At 34.9% G+C, this 18901-nt stretch overlaps 1 protein-coding gene across 2 annotated transcripts in view; it reads left to right on the top strand.

The window, feature by feature from the left end:
* Nucleotides 1-18901, top strand: part of LOC111051350 (L-threonine ammonia-lyase) — a 103678-nt gene that overhangs the window by 47035 nt on the left and 37742 nt on the right. For both annotated transcript variants that reach the window (XM_039441589.1, XM_039441590.1), the window contains exon 6: nucleotides 9717-9872. In XM_039441589.1, the coding sequence (XP_039297523.1) occupies nucleotides 9717-9872 (156 nt within the window). The remainder of the gene's footprint in view (nucleotides 1-9716; nucleotides 9873-18901) is intronic.

Raw genomic sequence — 18901 nt, 5'->3', positions numbered from 1 at the left:
AGTGGTCATAGATACAATAGTGTAATCAACGGTTATAATCTTCTCCTATCTATATCTTCTAAATTGTTATTTTGGTGATAGTAGCTTAACCTAGATTTTGATTTGGACTGTAGTATTAATACAGTTTTGGGTCTGTCAGTGCCTCCTCATATCACTGTAAAAATAATTCTACGACTGAGAAAATGAATAAATAAATATAAAATATGAATTTAATCTCTCGTTACAAATTTTCTATGTTTTCACACCCCAGAGCAAAGCTCGGTCCCCCGATATTTATTATTAAACGGAAATCCAAATTAGATGCTGTAATTCACCCCGAATACTTCTGCTACTGCAAATATTGACAACAGGGTGAACAACAGGGATTTAATTCAATTCATAGTTTATTATTAATATTTAATTCGGATTTTCGATTAATAATAATAATAATTTATTCATTAGCATTTGAATATTTGCAATATCTCTGTAATTTCGATCTGTAGACTGGCTGGCCGCTATGGCTTTGTATAAAATGAGCGCTGCTATCCAGAGATTGTCAGTTTGGTGTAAAGGTAAACATTCCTGACCGCCAATTAGGAGGTACTGAGTTCGATTCCCGGTCTGACAAATAATTCTTGAATAGTAGCGCTCATCGAATTTCCATCAAACTGTTTACCCTGTTGTCAATAATTGCAGTAGCAGAAGTCTTCGGGGTGAATTACAGCATTTAATTTGGATTTTCGTTTAATAATAATGATTAATTCATTAGCATTTGAACTAGTAGTTCTGTGAACAGTAGACCTCGCGCAGTTATAAACCGCAGCCTCCTCTTATACTGTCCATCAGAGTAATCCCTGTCTGTATGTCGTGTCGGCGAGATATCGGTGTGAAAACGGCTAATGGCTGTTGGGGTTGGTGTATCAAAAATGCTAACATCAAAAGCTAGATCTTCAAGACATACTGGGAACAGGACAGCCCGAGTTCAAAACAGAGGAAGTTCGAAAGACAATACTATGTTATTTTAGTTATTAATTGCATGCGTTATTGCACGCAATCAATAGTTCATTTAATAGTGCATAAAAATTGTATTCAATGAGGCATGCAATTAATAGTCTACACAGCTGCTGATGTTTTACCAAGTTACATTGAGATATTGAATTGCATGCGTCATGGCATGCGATTTATAATTCACTCGACAGCTTATTTATGATGAATAATTCTATAGTCTGATTTTTACTCTAATATTGGCGTATGAAGGAGGCTCCTTTTTCTTTTTATATTATCCTTGAAATGCAAAATTTCCAAAAACCTTGCATATACGTCGACGCACAATTTAAAAAGGAACATACCTGTCAAATTTCATGAAAATCTATTACCGCGTTTCGCTGTAAATGCGCAACATATAAACATTTAATCATAAAGAGAAATGCCAAACCGTCTACTTGAATCTTAGACCTCACCTCGCTCGGTCAATAATTGCAACATTCAAATGATTGACATCTGTACAATAATATTGTAGGTTGAAAACGTAATTGAATATTTATTATAAAAATCTGGTGTGGCGCACTCACACAACTTTCCTTGCCGTTATGAAAAGTTATCACCTGACACTATAACGCTGGAGACACACGAGGTCTGCTATCTCTTCATAGTGAATGATTTAATAGAATCAACAGTTGCTAACAGTTTGCAATTAAAATAATAAAATTTTCTCGAATTTCGAGCTTATTTTAAATTTTAGGTAAAACTGTTACTGAACATTAATTGTAGAGATTTTCATGCTCAATCTTTCCATTTGGAATTATCTGTTTAAATTGTATCTGAAGCCTGATAATGATTGAGAATCTAAAATCAAACTTTGCATAGATGGGGTGGGGTGGAGCTCCTGGAGTTTTTACAGATATAAAACTTGTGGCAGTTGATAGAGCTTATCAATGACTATTTTAGGTATGAATTTGATCAAAATCGTTGAAGCCGTTTTTGAGAAAATTGCAAAAAACCCCGTTTTGACAACATTTTCGCCATTTTAACCGCCATTTTCAATTGCATTAGATCGAAATTATTCGTGTCGGATACTTATATCGTAAGGACCTTAAGTTCCAAATTTCAAGTCATTCCGTTAATTGGGAGATGAGATATAGTGTACACAGACGCATATACACTCATATACACACACACACACACACACACACACACACACACACACACACACACACACACACACACACACACATACAGACCAATACCAAAAAAAAAACACTTTTTTGGACTCAGGGGACCTTGAAACGTATAGAGATCTAGAAATTGGGGTACCTTTATTTTTTTCGGAAAGCAATACTCTCCTTATGTATGGTAATAGGGCAAGGAAAGTAATAAAATATAAATCCCATTTTCCCGGTGGTCTAAACTCGTTATTTGATAATAAGTCTGCCGTTTAAGAGCCATCACTAATAAATACGTCACTTAGTATAAATACAGAAGAACAAAAATCATAAACCTTATTCCAGGCCACTTTCTCATTAATTCTAAATTCTCGTATATGTGTGTGATAAACGAAATTTGAATTTGAAATCACTTTTTTTGAAAAACGTACATTTTAATTACGTGCGTATTCTACGAAAATTGAAACCCCTTTCTTAGTTGGCGTCTAGAAATAAGAAATATATTGACCGATAAATACAAACAATTTGGATGTAGATTGGGCGATTAGGCCTTGTCTAAAGAATTCAGCTTATAGTCTGTTATACAATAAATGAGCAATTCAATTCATAACATCTTAGTAGTCATCTTATGAATTGTGTAATCATTCATCAAACCAGTCTTAATATTATCAAGTCATAATATTATCATCACCCATTACAATTGAATAAATTAAGTCATACATTGAAAAAAAAAACATAAATTATTGATAAACTCACAGCACTGAATATCACATTTTTAACAATTTGAAAATGAATTTACGGAATAATAAGCATTTCTATTCAGAATTAGATTTATTGCGTTTTTTTATTTATTTAGAGGCAAGTTTCTTCTAATATAAGATAGTGGCAGATTATCAAACATGGAGTACACTAAATAGGAATAAATTTCAAGCTCTTGCTCAATAGGAGTAACAATTCTCTAGTAGTCCACATAACAGTAGACCTCACTGAACATCCTTTGCAATGTAGTAACGAGAATATTCAGCCATCTACTAGAAATGCTATCTACTAGGAATAAAGTCATTGTTTTAATATCATGGCTTTTTTAAAATGTTTGCCAATGGCCCCACTAAGAAATCTGATCAGGCTGGTTGGAGACTTCCAATCAACCATACGATCACATTTCATTACATTACATTACCAGGGCTACCAGACATCGTTTTGAAGTAGTCAATATACTATATTATCATAATGGAAAAAGTAGAACTTTGATATGAAAGTAATGAACTTACTTCGTTACAAATAAAATCTATTGGTGTACTAATCTAAATGTTGTACTACTTCAATCCTGTAAAAATGAATATATATAATACTTATACTGAATTGATGGAATCCCAAGTCCCATTGCGCTAATGATAATTTTAAATGTTACTTTATTAACTCAGTAAGTTCAGAAAGTCATTGCTCAGTTGAATCAGAGCTACGATTAAAAAGATAATTTGGGAATTATCAAGTGGCACCTTTTTGTTTTTCACTGGGATTTTCATTTTGTAACATGTAGAAACGCTTGTAGAACAACAATCTGTTAAAATTTTTATGGGAAAGATTTCATGACGATAATGAAGTTCTTCATTGACATTATTATCCGTAGCCATGATAAACCTGTGCATCTGAAGTTGCGTTTACACCAAAGCTATTAACAAAATGTTAATAACTTAATCCTCACAGATTCTTATAGATTGAACGGCACTTGAAAAACACATATGTTCATCATGTGTATGATAAGTTATGTTCAATCTAATAGAATCTATAAGGAATCCATAGAATCTATTGGTGTTAACGCAGCTTTACTCTGTGACTGCCTGAAGTTAATATTATATCAATTTGAATTTACAAATCGAGACCGCAGCTCGGAAAAAGAAGAGATGATTAGCTCATAATATCGGGGACCGAGCTTCGCTCAGGAGTACAAAAGCATAAACAATTTATTACGAAAGAAGGAATTATAATGAAAAACCATTTTGGCCACATGGTTTTTAAGAAGCGGTGATGAATAGGTCAGTGGTAGGCTATTTGGCTTTTATATATTTCATTCCATATTCATATTAATTATTCTTTCGGGTTGAAGGTCTAATATATACTTATTAGATATATTGGAATAGTTATCTTCATAATTCTATCTATCTTCTATCTAATTCTAATAGGTTACCAACCCATCCCTATCTTATATGATAAACCTTTAATCATAATCATAAACCTGCATGATTAAAAAACAGCAGACATTCAATTTACTAGAACAAATAATGGAGTGCCTTCAAGTTCAGATGTATGCAACACGCCTAACTTCTTCCTACATTCGCTACCTTGTCTCTATGACACTGACCTTGCTTCTGTGAAACACCTTGTTCCAGTGAGAACTTGCTTCTGTGAGACTGCCATTTATAGCGCTACTACTTTGGACGGAGACCTTGTCTCTATGAAACTGCTTGTCTCTGTGGGAACTTGTTCCTGTGAGACTGCCATTTATAGAAATACTTGCTCCTGTGAAACTTGTCTCTGTGACACTAATATCGTTCAAAAACACTACTTGTCTCTGTGAGAACTTGTCTCTGTGAAACATCCCCAAAATTTTCAATGTGTTAGGAAACAACTCAGTACTCTAGAGTCAAAATTAATTACTATTCACTACACCCTCAGTAACTCACCACACCCCCTCATTTGGCAACGTCTTGAACAATTAGTTAATTTCCGTACTGAAACAGACAGAACCCTTAAAACTTAAAACCAACAAACTAGATAAGAAATTTGCTAACCTTCAGATCATAGACAATAAGACCAGGAGAGTGACAACCGAAAACACTAGTAGGAGAGTTGCACAACAAACAAACGTATCTTACTTCACGATTATATTTTTACAAAAATCATTCACCTCCCATAAAAGAGGAGATTCTTTTCTTCAAATCAAGACCAAGTATCATTTTGAGTTACAGAGACACACAGTTTTGAATATAGAAATCGGTCATTTTTCTATGCATTGAAATATGGGCTGAAATACACTAAAGGAGGAATTTCCTATTTTTTAAACAAATTTTAGTGAAATGATACATGATTTTTAACCGCCTTGACGTGCTGATATAAACGAGCTGTAGTACGAGGAGATGTGATCATTCAGTCAAAAGTCATAAGTGGTTGAAGTTTTGATCCTGGACGTATCCTTATGTGTGCCCCCCACTAGGAAATACTGAAATCTAACGAGTGATTCTCATAGAACATAACCCTCGTAAGGTGATTTCAGCCGAAATGTGTTTCTTTTTTGTTAGGAAGGCCATGAAAAGGTATTATAATGAAAATTTGAATTTTGGCTGTAGGACATGATTTTTTATTTTTGGGTGTATTCCCCCTCCCACCACTACTAAATTCAAAAATACCTGAGGAGTTCTGTTCAGAATTAATATTGTTACTGTAATTCACGTGATGTGTGGCTTTCTATCATTACTAGAAAAATATCCTAGTTGTATAGGGTAGAAGTGGTAGGTTTGCATAATTTTGGAAACCCCTTAAAAAAATACCCATTTTTTTGAAAACTCTTAGCTCCGGAATCAAAAATCGTGGAGTCCTGCGCGACCACTCAATTTATTGAAAATTTTATTATGTTTTTATTTTAGAGAATGCTTTTTTCGAAAAGTTCTCAAGATTAAATGGAAAACTTGAAAAAAGTCCGAAATTTTTGTTTTTTATTTTCTTTGTAAAATCAACAGTTTTTTTTAGGAAATATTATAAACGGCCGTCATTGTGATTTAAGAATTTGAAAAATTGACATAAATTTTTTGTAGCCCTGTTTTGTTTGAATTTGAGATTCCACTGGATATTCTTTCCAGCTCCATCAATACTTTTAGAGCTTGTTATAGAATATATAAACTCAAGGCTATATCAAAATTTCAAATTCAATCTATTGTTTACATCTCTTGTACAGAGAAAGCATACAAATAATTCCTGTATCCATTCTCCAATTTATGAATGCTTATTGTATGGTAATATTATCTAGATTGAAAATAGTGTGTTCACTAGAATCATGTAACTGGAATAATTCTGTGAATTAGCTTATTATTTTATTCTACTACCAACTATTATTATTTAAAGTAGTTATATAAAGTATGTATGTTTACTGTAGAGTAGTTATGTATTATTTTCCTTATATAAATTCCATTGTGTGTATTTACTGTGTGTGTCATAATTTTGTAATTAAATATTACGGAAAATAAAATATTATTTTTCATCCTATTTGAGGATTTGCTTGACCATCCTTTCCGTGGGCTCCGGCCCCCAAGGCAGAGTGACAAGCGATTTTACCAGAGTGACTGCTCCACATGTCCATGATTGTGGTAAACAATCATACTGGGTCCATTACCATTAAACCGTTCACTCTGACTATACATAATGAACTTAGGATGACAGTCTTCTGCATTTGACCTGCAAGTAAAGTAGCAGCTCTCTCACAGGCTGAAATCGTTCTAAGGTTGGCCAAAAATGAGGGTCTCATGCCCCCCAGTACAACTAAAATCAACTCCATCATTTTTACAGAGTAGCCTGGATTTAGCCTGTGCAGCTCTATTAGGAGGCCATGATAATTATCTTGTCTGTTTCTCCTCCTCTTTGGTGTCAATATTGCCCTCAGCTGGTGCTGGAAACTCAATGATCTATATTGTCTTTAAAATAATATCAAGGAGGACAACATCAGGCTTTGTGGCTCTTAAAAGCCTTGTGGTGGAGTATGAGTAATTCCATTAAATTCGACATTGCTCATTCCCTACAACAGACTCAATCATCCCTGAGGCATAAGGCAGCACTGGTGTTTTGTCAATACCATATGAGTGTTTCAAGATAATAGAGCACTCGCAGAGAAGCATTAAGTCGATGGATGTAGCCTGCAGTTGCATGCACAGAACAAAAAACAAAAAGACAGGATGTGCATGATTGTCCCTGGTGCTCTATGACCTACCCTGTAACTGATATCAGGAACATCCATGTGCATTACTCTGCTGCGGTATGACAAAGTCAAAGTCCTTGCCACCCTCCCTCCCATAACCCCTCCATAGATGTCAAGACGAAAGAATTGGCTTTTATTTGGGTGCTTGGAGCTGATTCCAGTCCTGGTCTCAACAGTACCATAGCTATCAACTCTACACCAACTGTTTAATTAGATTGAAATAAATTTCACAGCTATCAAATATATATTAAATGTTCAATAAAAATGAAAAATAAATCTCATTCAAGTTCAATTCTACAATTCCTTTCTCCAATTTCAGTCTAATTGTTTTTGATATCTAATTTTAAATCTTCTCTTTTCTATCAATTCATAAGCTATACCTTTCCTTATTCATAACCCACTCGAATTTTGAATATCCCGTTTGTAACCGCTCCCTGAATATCCCATAATGTCCCATGAATCTGTACTTTTTTCCTCTCCATCCGTCTGCACTGCTTAATCTGTGGTCTCTGCTGCTACAATTGACTCTCCATGCGTACTCACGTACATTTGATTTCAAACTGTACCCACTCACTGCTCGGTTGAGGAAGGAAACTCAGTTTTCAAAAATGTCTGTTTCCAATGTATGTTTCCAAGACACAAGACATAAATAGATTGAAAACACTTAGAAACAGACATTTTTGAAAACTGAGTTTCCTTCCTCAACCGAGCAGTGAGTGGGTACAGTTTGAAATCAAATGTTCGTGAGTACGCATGGAGAGTCAATTGTAGCAGCAGAGACCACAGATTAAGCAGTGCAGACGGATGGAGAGGAAAAAAGTACAGATTCATGGGACATTCAGGGAGCGGTTACAAACGGGATATTCAAAATTCGAGTGGGTTATGAATAAGGAAAGGTATAGCTTATGAATTGATAGAAAAGAGAAGATTTAAAATTAGATATCAAAAACAATTAGACTGAAATTGGAGAAAGGAATTGTAGAATTGAACTTGAATGAGATTTATTTTTCATTTTTATTGAACATTTAATATATATTTGATAGCTGTGAAATTTATTTCAATCTAATTAAACAGTTGGTGTAGAGTTGATAGCTATGGTACTGTTGAGACCAGGACTGGAATCAGCTCCAAGCACCCAAATAAAAGCCAATTCTTTCGTCTTGACATCTATGGAGGGGTTATGGGAGGGAGGGTGGCAAGGACTTTGACTTTGAAGCATTGGTCAAAGTTCTTGTTGTGCTCAGAGCCATGGGTAGGGATGGGTAGAGAAGTATTATTTTAAAAGGAATCCCTGTGATTGTTGATCTGGAGGTTTATGGCAGTGGTGGTTACACCTATGTAGAAGGCAAGACAGAAGTTGCAGGAAAGGAGGTAGATGCAATTTTTGGAGATGCAATTACTGGATTGATGGATTTGGTGGGTGTAGTTGGTGATAGGACTGGTAAATGATCTAATCATTGACACCGTGCTGAGTACAACTGCCTTCTGGATTCCATATTTCGCACTCTCTGAGAAACAAGGCAACTGAGATTTGCTGAAACCTTTTGTCTGATCACTCCAACAGTGGAGATAGTGAAAGGGTTAGTTGAAACTTTCTCCTGCTTCCAGACATCCTTGATCTCAGCAGCCAGGAGAAGATACTTGAATATTTTCTCACTGTAATATTTTTCCAAGTTGAGGCAAGATGGTATATGCCAATGACAATCAAAATAGTCTCCTTGGCTGTCTTGTCCATGAGGATAATGTCTTTTTGGTTGTGCACAACTGTCCTATCAATCAGCACAGAGCGATCCCAATACATCTTGAGTGTATCATTCTCAAGTACTGAAAGTGGCTTGTATAGATAGTAAGGCAGTTTTTCATCCACTAGGCCAAACTTCAGAGCAGTATCCCAGCAAACAGAGTTGTGGCGCCTCAAATAGTCTTTAGCTGCCATCAACTGATATGCTTACTGATGTGTATATTCATATTCATATATTCATATTCATATATTCATATTCATATATTCATATAATATATAGTCTATGAATTATTTATTTGACCAGGATTGTGTAAAAAACATTCTTCTTACATTTTATTTTAATTATCAAATCAAGACAATTGATGGTCTATTAGGTCTATGAGAAATAATGTTGGTTTCTAATGCAACCTAACCAACTACACCCACCAAATCCATATAATTTATATGTCTTGACATTATACGTTTCAGTTGTCAATCCCGTGAAAGCGTGAAATACGGTACTTTTATTGCCATCCCATACAAAATTTTCCCGGGACGTGGGACAAAATCCTAAAATAAGGGACTGTCCTTAGAAATCCGGGACGTTTGGCAACTCTAGTCTCATATACGGTATTCTATAATTTGAACAGGAAAGTTTGATCTGTCACATTTTCAATACAATAATGATCGAGGGTTAGCACTAGGAATTATTCTTCATGAATAAACTTTCAATGAATACACAGTGGTCCTGGCAAAATACTCGACTAAAATACAGTAGCCTTTATAAATTTGTATGTGAAAAGAATCTGAAATAGATTATGAAATTTCGAATTATTTTTTTAAACAATATCGAATACTTGGATTAATGTAATTCCATTGATTTTTCTAGGGTGTTGAGTCTGAGAGGTGTCCGAGTTTCTCAGCAGCCTTGGAAGCGGGCAAACCTGTGGCTGTGCCTATTTCGTCAACGCTGTCTGATGGTCTGGCAGTGCCTATGGTCGGCTACAACGCATTTGCCACTGCGCAATCACTAATTGACAAAGTGGTGAGTGGTGAATGGTGAGTTAGCACAGCAAAACTCAAACAATTCGAGCACATTTTTCAGGTTTTCCTTATCTATATAATAAGAGAGAGTAGGGTTGTGTTTGTTCGTGTGTTCGTTTGTTTGCATCAAAACATGTCAACTTGTGGATTGCATACCAGAAAAACGGGAATGATTTGGATCTCCAAATTTTGCACACAGATTCTAAAAATATCAATCTCGTGCACCTGGAAGCCCAAATTTCAATTTCTCTTCTAGATTTTTCTGAATTAATGTTCAAATTTCATCAATGGTACATACGATTTCATAAGAAAATCACCGAATCATATGGTCGAAATTAGAAAAGGAACATCTGTTTCTATTGTTGCTTTCTACCTGATACCACTTAACCTCAATAATATTGTTTTGATAATTGATAAATATTTTTGATAATAGTGATAGTATTTTTATTATGAATATAATAATAGTTTTGTTTTGATAATTAATAAATATTTTCATTTTCACAAATTCTGTATAATAATATGGTGAATGTGAAACAGCTGCATCAAAGAAATTATCTCAAAAACATCTGTTTAGAAAAAGCATAGTTTTAAAACTTCATTTTCCTGATGCAATGTTTAGGCCTAAACGTGGCATGGATTATTAATTTTTGAGCCAGAACAGTTTTTTGAGACAAAGTGCTAAATAAACGTCTACAGTTTCATCAATGCTGTACGGTATCAGCAATATGAAAACGCATGCAGTTAATATATGTCTTTGAATAAAGGTGTTGATATTCACATAAATAAATTAATAATTTCCGTTTTTATTCAATTGAAATTTCAAAATTATTGACTCACTGTACAGTCAGTCGAAAATTTTAATATTGGAATGAGGGGTATTTTCGCAAGCTGAGCAAAAAAATAAGGTCATATGCACCTTTTCGTTATATCTTCAAATGGAAAATGAGTTTTGTGGGTTGTCAAAATTCCCTCTGGAAGGGAAACTATTCAACTTATTCTATCTTTTAGTAAAATAACAATGATCATCCATCCATCAATTATCTTCTATACTATAAAACACGTATACAGGTGTGAAGTATAGGAAAATTATGTTTGACGCATCATCACGTAGTGATGAACTGACTGAAGTACTGGACTGATTAACTTGAAATTTTGCATATTATAGATTCTTGCTTAACCGAGGATGGTTATGAACCTATTGTGAAATTTAGTCTTAGAAAAGAGTGGACTGTATAGATAGGAAAGATTAAATCAAATTCTGGAAAAAGAGAAACAATGTGTCTTGACTGATTTGACACCTGACTGAAATTCCACATGAGTGCAAGAACCGTTGTGCATTCAAAAACCTGTGCACTGGAATGAATGCAAAACAGTTTTAGACAACTCAGTATTAAAACTAATCAACAAAATGTAAGCTAAGGTGAAATGACAAATGAAAAAGTAGGTTAGTAAAATACAAACTTCAATCAGCATTAAAGAATATACCAAAGGTAAAACCAGTAAAATGACTGACATCGAAAGTATGAATCACAAACTATCAAATCACATGAAGAAGAATAAAATGTAGTTGATCCTAGTTGACATGAGAAAAATATGATGCCAACAAAATGATTTTAAATAGAAATATTCTATGAATTTGAAAACATGAAATAACCCCTCAGGGTGACTGGTCGACAATATAAAATTGAAATAGAATTTAACTTTGTTATGCACAAATTTAAGATTAAGTTTAGAAAAAGATTGAAGTACATAAAAAACTTTAAAACAGCATTAATGATTCTAGTAAAAACAAAACAAGTAAAAACAGTAATCTGAATGCAAGAACTGGTTGCAATGAAATAATTTGAAATAGTAGATTATAACTAGAGATAATCAGGTAATGATGTTACCAATATGCAAACATCCCAAACAAATCAATTATTAAAGAGTGACAGTAAAAAGTTATGAATATAACAGCAATGCACATAGAAAATAATCTATCTGGTTATCAAAATGGAATAATGAAATAATTACTAAACAAACGTTTATAGAATACCAGAGTCTATAATAAGTAGTATTTAATTTGAACCTACAATTGTCATTCTTAATAACAAAGGACACCTAGGAAAATTGAAATGTAAATATGTTGAATTGCAAGGCTTCAACATTTGAATTGGTTCCATACCAACAAAAGAAACAGGTAAGTTGAAATTAACCATGAGGTTATATGAATAACATTAGCCTATACTGAAATAGCCTAATTGCAAAATGAAGAAACTACAGCTTTAGCAATAATCAAACAAGAATAATAACAAAGGATTAAATAGGATTGATAATTGCAATGTTCACAGAACATTCATGAATTGCTTACAAGAACTGACAAACAATTTTCAAGAGCAATTTGGCTAAGCAAATATTACTCAAAATAAAGTAAAGTTGACTACGAACAACAATGGATTCCTAACCTGAAAGATAAAAATAATAGATTAGGGTAGTATTAAAATACAAAGTAGGTGATACAAAATACTTAGCAGCAGAACATAATTCAAGAGCCAAGGTCCCGGTTTGGTCTAGGGCCTCCAAAGACAGCGTGAGCTTCCAATTCAGCTCGAATAGGCCAGAGTCAAGGTCCCGGTTTGGTCTAGTGCCTTCAAAGACAGCGTGAGCTTCCAATAGCTCAAATGGACACATCAGGAGAGAAACAAGATTCCAACTTGATTGAAATGTCGATGAAACTGCAGCCAGTTGTAGAGGAAGAATTTTCAATCAATGTTTCAAAGGAAATATTTCCCAAGTCTTGGAAATATCAGTTGCAATACTTGTAGAATGCAATTCCCAATTGAGAGTCACATTAATCAGTGAGATTGGCAATATATCACAATAATTATCAATAGAATGAATGCTGGGTAAACTTTCAGACCCAAAGTTGCAAATAAAGAATTACTAACAAGGTTAGCACTCGATGTAAAACAAGAGTCTACAATATGTAAAACAAATTTAAACTTGTAGAAAGACGCGTTGACGCACACAAGCAGCCACTTTGAGAATGCCGTAGTGGAAATAAAAATATGTAAAACTGAAATAAGTGTTCAAATCTTGAAAAACTAATAATAGTTCCACAGAACCATTCTAGATTATCCAACAATTGAAATAAAACAAACAGGTCGAGGTGAAAACTATTTTCACAAAAGATAAGAGTTCAAGTTGTAACTTACAAATTGTACAAGGAAGCATACACACATGCAAGAGTTCACAAACATGTTGAAAAGTTAAAATTGAAATAACAAACAAACTAATCATCCGAATTCTAAGGTTGATGGCTCCAAAGAACCGATGAAATGTCTCCAACAAATAAAACAAGCAAACAGGGCGAGGTGGAAACTATTTTCACAAAAGATGAGAATTCAAGTTATAACTCACAAATTGTACAAGGAAGCGTACACACACACAAGAGTTCTCAAACACGTTGAGAAGTTAAAATTGAAATAACAAACGAACTAATTGTCTAAATTTCAAGGTTGATAAACTTCAAAGAACCAATGAAATGTCTCCAACAAATAAAACAAGCAAACAGGGTGAGGTGAAAACTATTTTCACAAATAAAGCAGAATAATTGGAGACACACACGAAGTTGATGCTAGACAGACAAACTATGAGCAGTGAAGGAAGTGGGTAGCAAGCAAGTGCTACCTCGATCAAGAAACCACAAATAAAATTGATGTTTAAGAGGATGCAAAAAATATCCGGAAGCTGAACAACAAATTGATAAATACAATAATTAAATGACAAAGGCTTCAGAACATATCCAAAAACTAAAATAAAGATAAGTAAAATATGCAGAGAAAATGCACAGTATCAGGTCGGCAGTGGACCACTAGCACTCCAGCGGCAAAGATACAAACTAATGACTACTGCGCAGAGAACATGACTCAGTAAGCACCATCACAACCCGTACCTTCCCATCCGCACCAGGAAAAACCTCAGTGATGCGCCCTAATTTCCAAGCAGTGGGTGGAGCACCAGGATCCTTCAACAATACCAAAATTCCAACAGCAATGTTGTCATTTGAAGACGTCCACTTGTGTTTTTCTGCAAAGTGACTAGATATTCTTGTGACCACCTCTCCCACAACTGCCTATTCAAATCTGTTATCATTTGCCAGGGTGCAAGGTGATTCACATGCTTTGTCGGTTGTGACTTCATGGGAAGTGCATTTATAGGCCTACCAATCAAGAAATGTCCTGGTGACAAATACGCTAGGTCATGAGGGTCTTCAGATAATGGGGTAATGGGTCTAGAATTGAGGATAGCTCCAATTTGAGCACTAAGAGTATGTAATTCTTCAAAGTTGAGAACTTGCTTCAAAGTAACGATCTTGAAAATGCTTTTGAAACTTCTGATTGAACGCTCCCAAAGACCACCAAAGTGTGGTGCGCAAGGTGGAATAAAGTTCCACTGAGTTCTCCAAGAAGCTGCCGACTTCTGTAACAAATGTTGATTCCATGAATCATCCAAAAAATTGTAGAGCTCTTGAAGTTCACTGCTAGCTCCAGCGAAAGCAGTATCATTGTCAGAATAAATGGTGTTGGGCATGCCACAAATTGACGTGAACCTAGTTAATGCGGTGAGAAAAACTTTAGTTGACAACTCAGTAACAACCTCCAAATGCACAGCGGGAGTTGCCATACAGACAAATAATGCAATATAAGCTTTGCTGAAAGACCTAGACTTAGGACCACCAAGCCTTAAGTTGAAAGGTCCCATATAATCAATGCCTACATTTGAGAAGGGTGCACTAACATTCACAGGAACGGCTGGCAATTGCCCCATAAGCTGAACAGCTTTATTTTGTGAAAAACAAAAACATTTTATACAAGTGTGCAAGATGCTTTTGACTACACTCCTGGTAGACAGAATTCAAAAATGCGATACAATGTCAATCAGTCCAGGTTGGACAGTGGGCCCCTTAAACAAAAGTTCATTGAGAGATATCCCAGTACTAGTTTTAGCACTAGCATCAAACACTACCCTAAGTTTGGTTGTAGTCGAGTCTGTCTTGAAAACTGCATGATGAAGTATATAGTATACCTTTTCATTTTCTTGAGGTGGGGAAACTAGTGTCATATGATTCAAATTTTGATATTCCCACATAAACTCAACATATTGAGTTTTTAATTCAGGTTGTTTTTCAAAACGTTTTTCCAAGAAACTAAAACGCTTTTTGCCTGAAATTCAGATTGCCCCAAAGTGGAAAAATTATCCTTATGTGGAAGCGAAACCATGAATTGTCCATCTTCCATATGACAAGTATTTTCGGAATAATGCCTTTCAACTCTAGCTCCTTCAGTAGTAGGTCGAACTACTTCTGGCAATTCCTCAATTTTCCAAAATATTTCAATTTGACTTGAGATCTCACACTTTGAGATGAAATTTGGGTAGACATTGTTAGAACTCATAAGTGGACGAAGTAACTTTAATGCTCCAAAAATAACCCAACCTAGCAAGGTGTTTTGGATAATGGGGTGACCAGGATCTACAAAAATTTGTCTGTTGGTCATAACCACAGCAAAGACAGATGTGCTCAACAGAAGATCAACTCCTTTAGAGCGGAAGAAATTAGGATCAGCCAATCTGATTCCTCCTGGAATATTGAAATTAGAATAATCTTAATCAAAGGGTGGAATGTTCAATGTGATTTTATTCACTACAATAAACTCCTCAGTACTTGACCAACTTTTGTCTGTAGAACTGACAGTGACAGAATTCACAACTGAAGTCACACTAGGACTACCTGTCACAGTATGAATTACTGTCTCCTTACTTAATGATGGAGGTGCTAAATGAGCAGACAAACTTTCAGAAATCAAACATGAGTCACTACCAGAGTCCAATAGGGCACGACACACTACAGGTTGATTATTTACATCAAAGACAATGACTTCTGTTGTAGGCATAATTATTGCAACAGCAGATTCCAAGACAGTGTTCTCAGGTATCTTACAACTACAATTAACTAAAACATGATTATTAAAAACATCACCCACAGGTGTTGATAGTGACTGTGAATGCCGTACTCTGCCAGCAGGATTCACACCATTGCCTGCTTGGGAGACCACCACAGAGCGCTTCCTAGATGCTTGATGATTGAATTCCCCAATGGAATTCAAAGATGCTGACGAATTGGCCATAGAAGCCTTTGAACTATGAGCAAGTTCAGATTTGGGCTGCATAGAACAGGATTGAATGCTATTTGATAAGATGTTCTTACTATTTTCCTTGTTGAAGTGGAATGAAGAATGATGTAAAAGACTATGATGTCGTTTACCACAAAGTCGACATGAGCCCGTGCAAAGATGATCCTAAACATATGGCTTCAAACAATTGAAGCATAACAATTTCTTTTTAATCGCCTCACCACGAGCTACAGGAGCGATTTGCAAAAAGGCAGAACAGCCAAACACATTATGGCCTGTATCCTTACAAAACAAACAACTTGATACTTTCTGAAATTGATTATAAGCTTTGAATTTGTTATGATTAGAACTCTGTTGCAAGCTAGCAGATTTGACAGTTCGCATCAATTTAGCATTGTTAGTGTGCTTAAGTATGTCCTGCTTATTTCCACTAGAACCTGATGAAATAGCCTGTGCTACTTTGTGTTGCCCTCCCATAAAAGTCCATAAGACTTCCATCGATGGTACAGGGGTGTTAGCAATAAAACATTCCCAATCCCTCAGGGTTCTAGCATCAAAAAGTGAAGTGAAAAGATGCATATAAAGCAGGTCTTTGATGTCTACTTTCAAATCAATGGATTCTAAGGCATGAATGTTCGTTTTTGCATGATCAATAAAGTTCCGCCAAGAATGTGCAGAATTTGAATCAAGCAAAGGTGGCATTAATATGGCAGATGCATGAGTTTGTGCAATTAAACATGGATTATCATACCTTTGCTTCAGTAAAGTCCATGCTATATCAAAACGTCCATGCAGTACATTTAGAATTCTATTGAGTGCCTCACCACTGAGGGCTTGTTTCAAATAATGAAATTTGATACTTGGTGTCACAAATACATTGTCAGCAATAATACTAGAAAATGAAGACCTAAATTCTAGCCAATGCTCGAAATCCCCATTGAATGTAGGGAGAGAAATTTCAGGTAATTTGAAATTTTGCAAGTGAGCCACTGGCTCTTGCCTCATTTGAGATGATGATTGCAGTTGATAGCTTTCCCCTGAAGAGGGTGATACTTGAATTCGAGGTGTGTCCCTTGAAGAGGGCAATGCTTCTTGAGAGTTCTTTTGCCTTACACTTGATTGTTGATTTGAATTAGATGTACCAGATGCAATCTGATTTTCATTACAGTTTTGTAACTCATCATTAGATTCAATTGTTTGATGTTGCATTTTTTCCTGATGTGACTCAAACGCTTCACAAACAGAAGTAAGTCTTGCAACTATGCTAGTGAATTTATCCATTATGTGATCATGAACATCCTGATTAATTGATTCAGGATCAAGTGAGAAATAAGCTTGATCATAGGCCTGCTCTAACACTGATAGCCTATTTCTTACAACTAAAAAATTGTGATACTGCTCATCTGTTTGAATTACAGTTTCAGAGTGCTTTTCATAAACCCTACCAATATTAACCCATTTGTTAATATGAGGGCTCACTTCGTTATCTAATGACATTTTGAATACCTGAAGCAATGTGCTTGAATCGAGTTGTCAGATCTTAAAAACTGAATACATACATATGCTGCTGGTGAACACTTGACACTAGAGATTGTCTCTAAGTAAAGGATGCCTTCAATTTGAGTATGCTACAGGCAGCGGTTGGCTTGAAGTAGGTTCAGATGCAGTATTGCATGGATCTGCACAGTTTTGTGTCCATTCACCTCGCAAGCAGACAAGTTGAATATGTCATGATAACGCATCACAGCGCGCCGAGAGAAATCAAATTCCTTAAGACCAAGAAAGGAAATACATTATTTTACAGCTAAGATAATTTCATACAACGTACAATGAGAAAAATCCAGAAAATACCTTATCATTTGGCATAAGTTGAAAATCAAGATTTTAATCAACTGGACAAGGATCAAATCATCTGGCCCGGAGGACCAAACAACATGTGAAATTTAGTCTTAGAAAAAAGTGGACTGTATAGATAGGAAAGAATAAATCAAATTCTGAAAAAAGAGAAACAACTGTCTTGACTGATTTGACACTTGACTGATTTCCACATGAGTGCAAGAATCGTTGTGCATTCAAAAACCTGTGCACTGGAATAAATGCAAAAAAAGTTTCAGACAACTCAGTATTAAAACTAATCAACAAAATGTAAGCTAAGGTGAAATGACAAATGAAAAAGTAGGTTAGTAAAATACAAACTTCAATCAGCATTAAAGAATATACCAAAGGTAAAACCAGTAAAATGACTGACATCGAAAGTATGAATCACAAACTATCAAATCACATGAAGAAGAATAAAATGTAGTTGATCCTAGTTGACATGAGAAAAATATGATGCCAACAAAATGATTTTAAATAGAAATATTCTATGAATTTGAAAACATGAAATAACCCCTCAGGGTGACTGGTCGACAATATAAAATTGAAATAGAATTTAACTTTGTTATGCACAAATTTAAGATTAAGTTTAGAAAAAGATTGAAGTACATAAAAAACTTTAAAACAGCATTAATGATTCTAGTAAAAACAAAACAAGTAAAAACAGTAATCTGAATGCAAGAACTGGTTGCAATGAAATAATTTGAAATAGTAGATTATAACTAGAGATAATCAGGTAATGATGTTACCAATATGCAAACATCCCAAACAATCAATTATTAAAGAGTGACAGTAAAAAGTTATGAATATAACAGCAATGCACATAGAAAATAATCTATCTGGTTATCAAAATGGAATAATGAAATAATTACTAAACAAACGTTTATAGAATACCAGAGTCTATAATAAGTAGTATTTAATTTGAACCTACAATTGTCATTCTTAATAACAAAGGACACCTAGGAAAATTGAAATGTAAATA

This window comes from Nilaparvata lugens, chromosome X, assembly GCF_014356525.2.
Source record: "Nilaparvata lugens isolate BPH chromosome X, ASM1435652v1, whole genome shotgun sequence".
In the NCBI taxonomy this organism is placed as follows: domain Eukaryota; kingdom Metazoa; phylum Arthropoda; class Insecta; order Hemiptera; family Delphacidae; genus Nilaparvata; species Nilaparvata lugens.
This window is presented reverse-complemented; position numbering and strand designations above follow the sequence as displayed.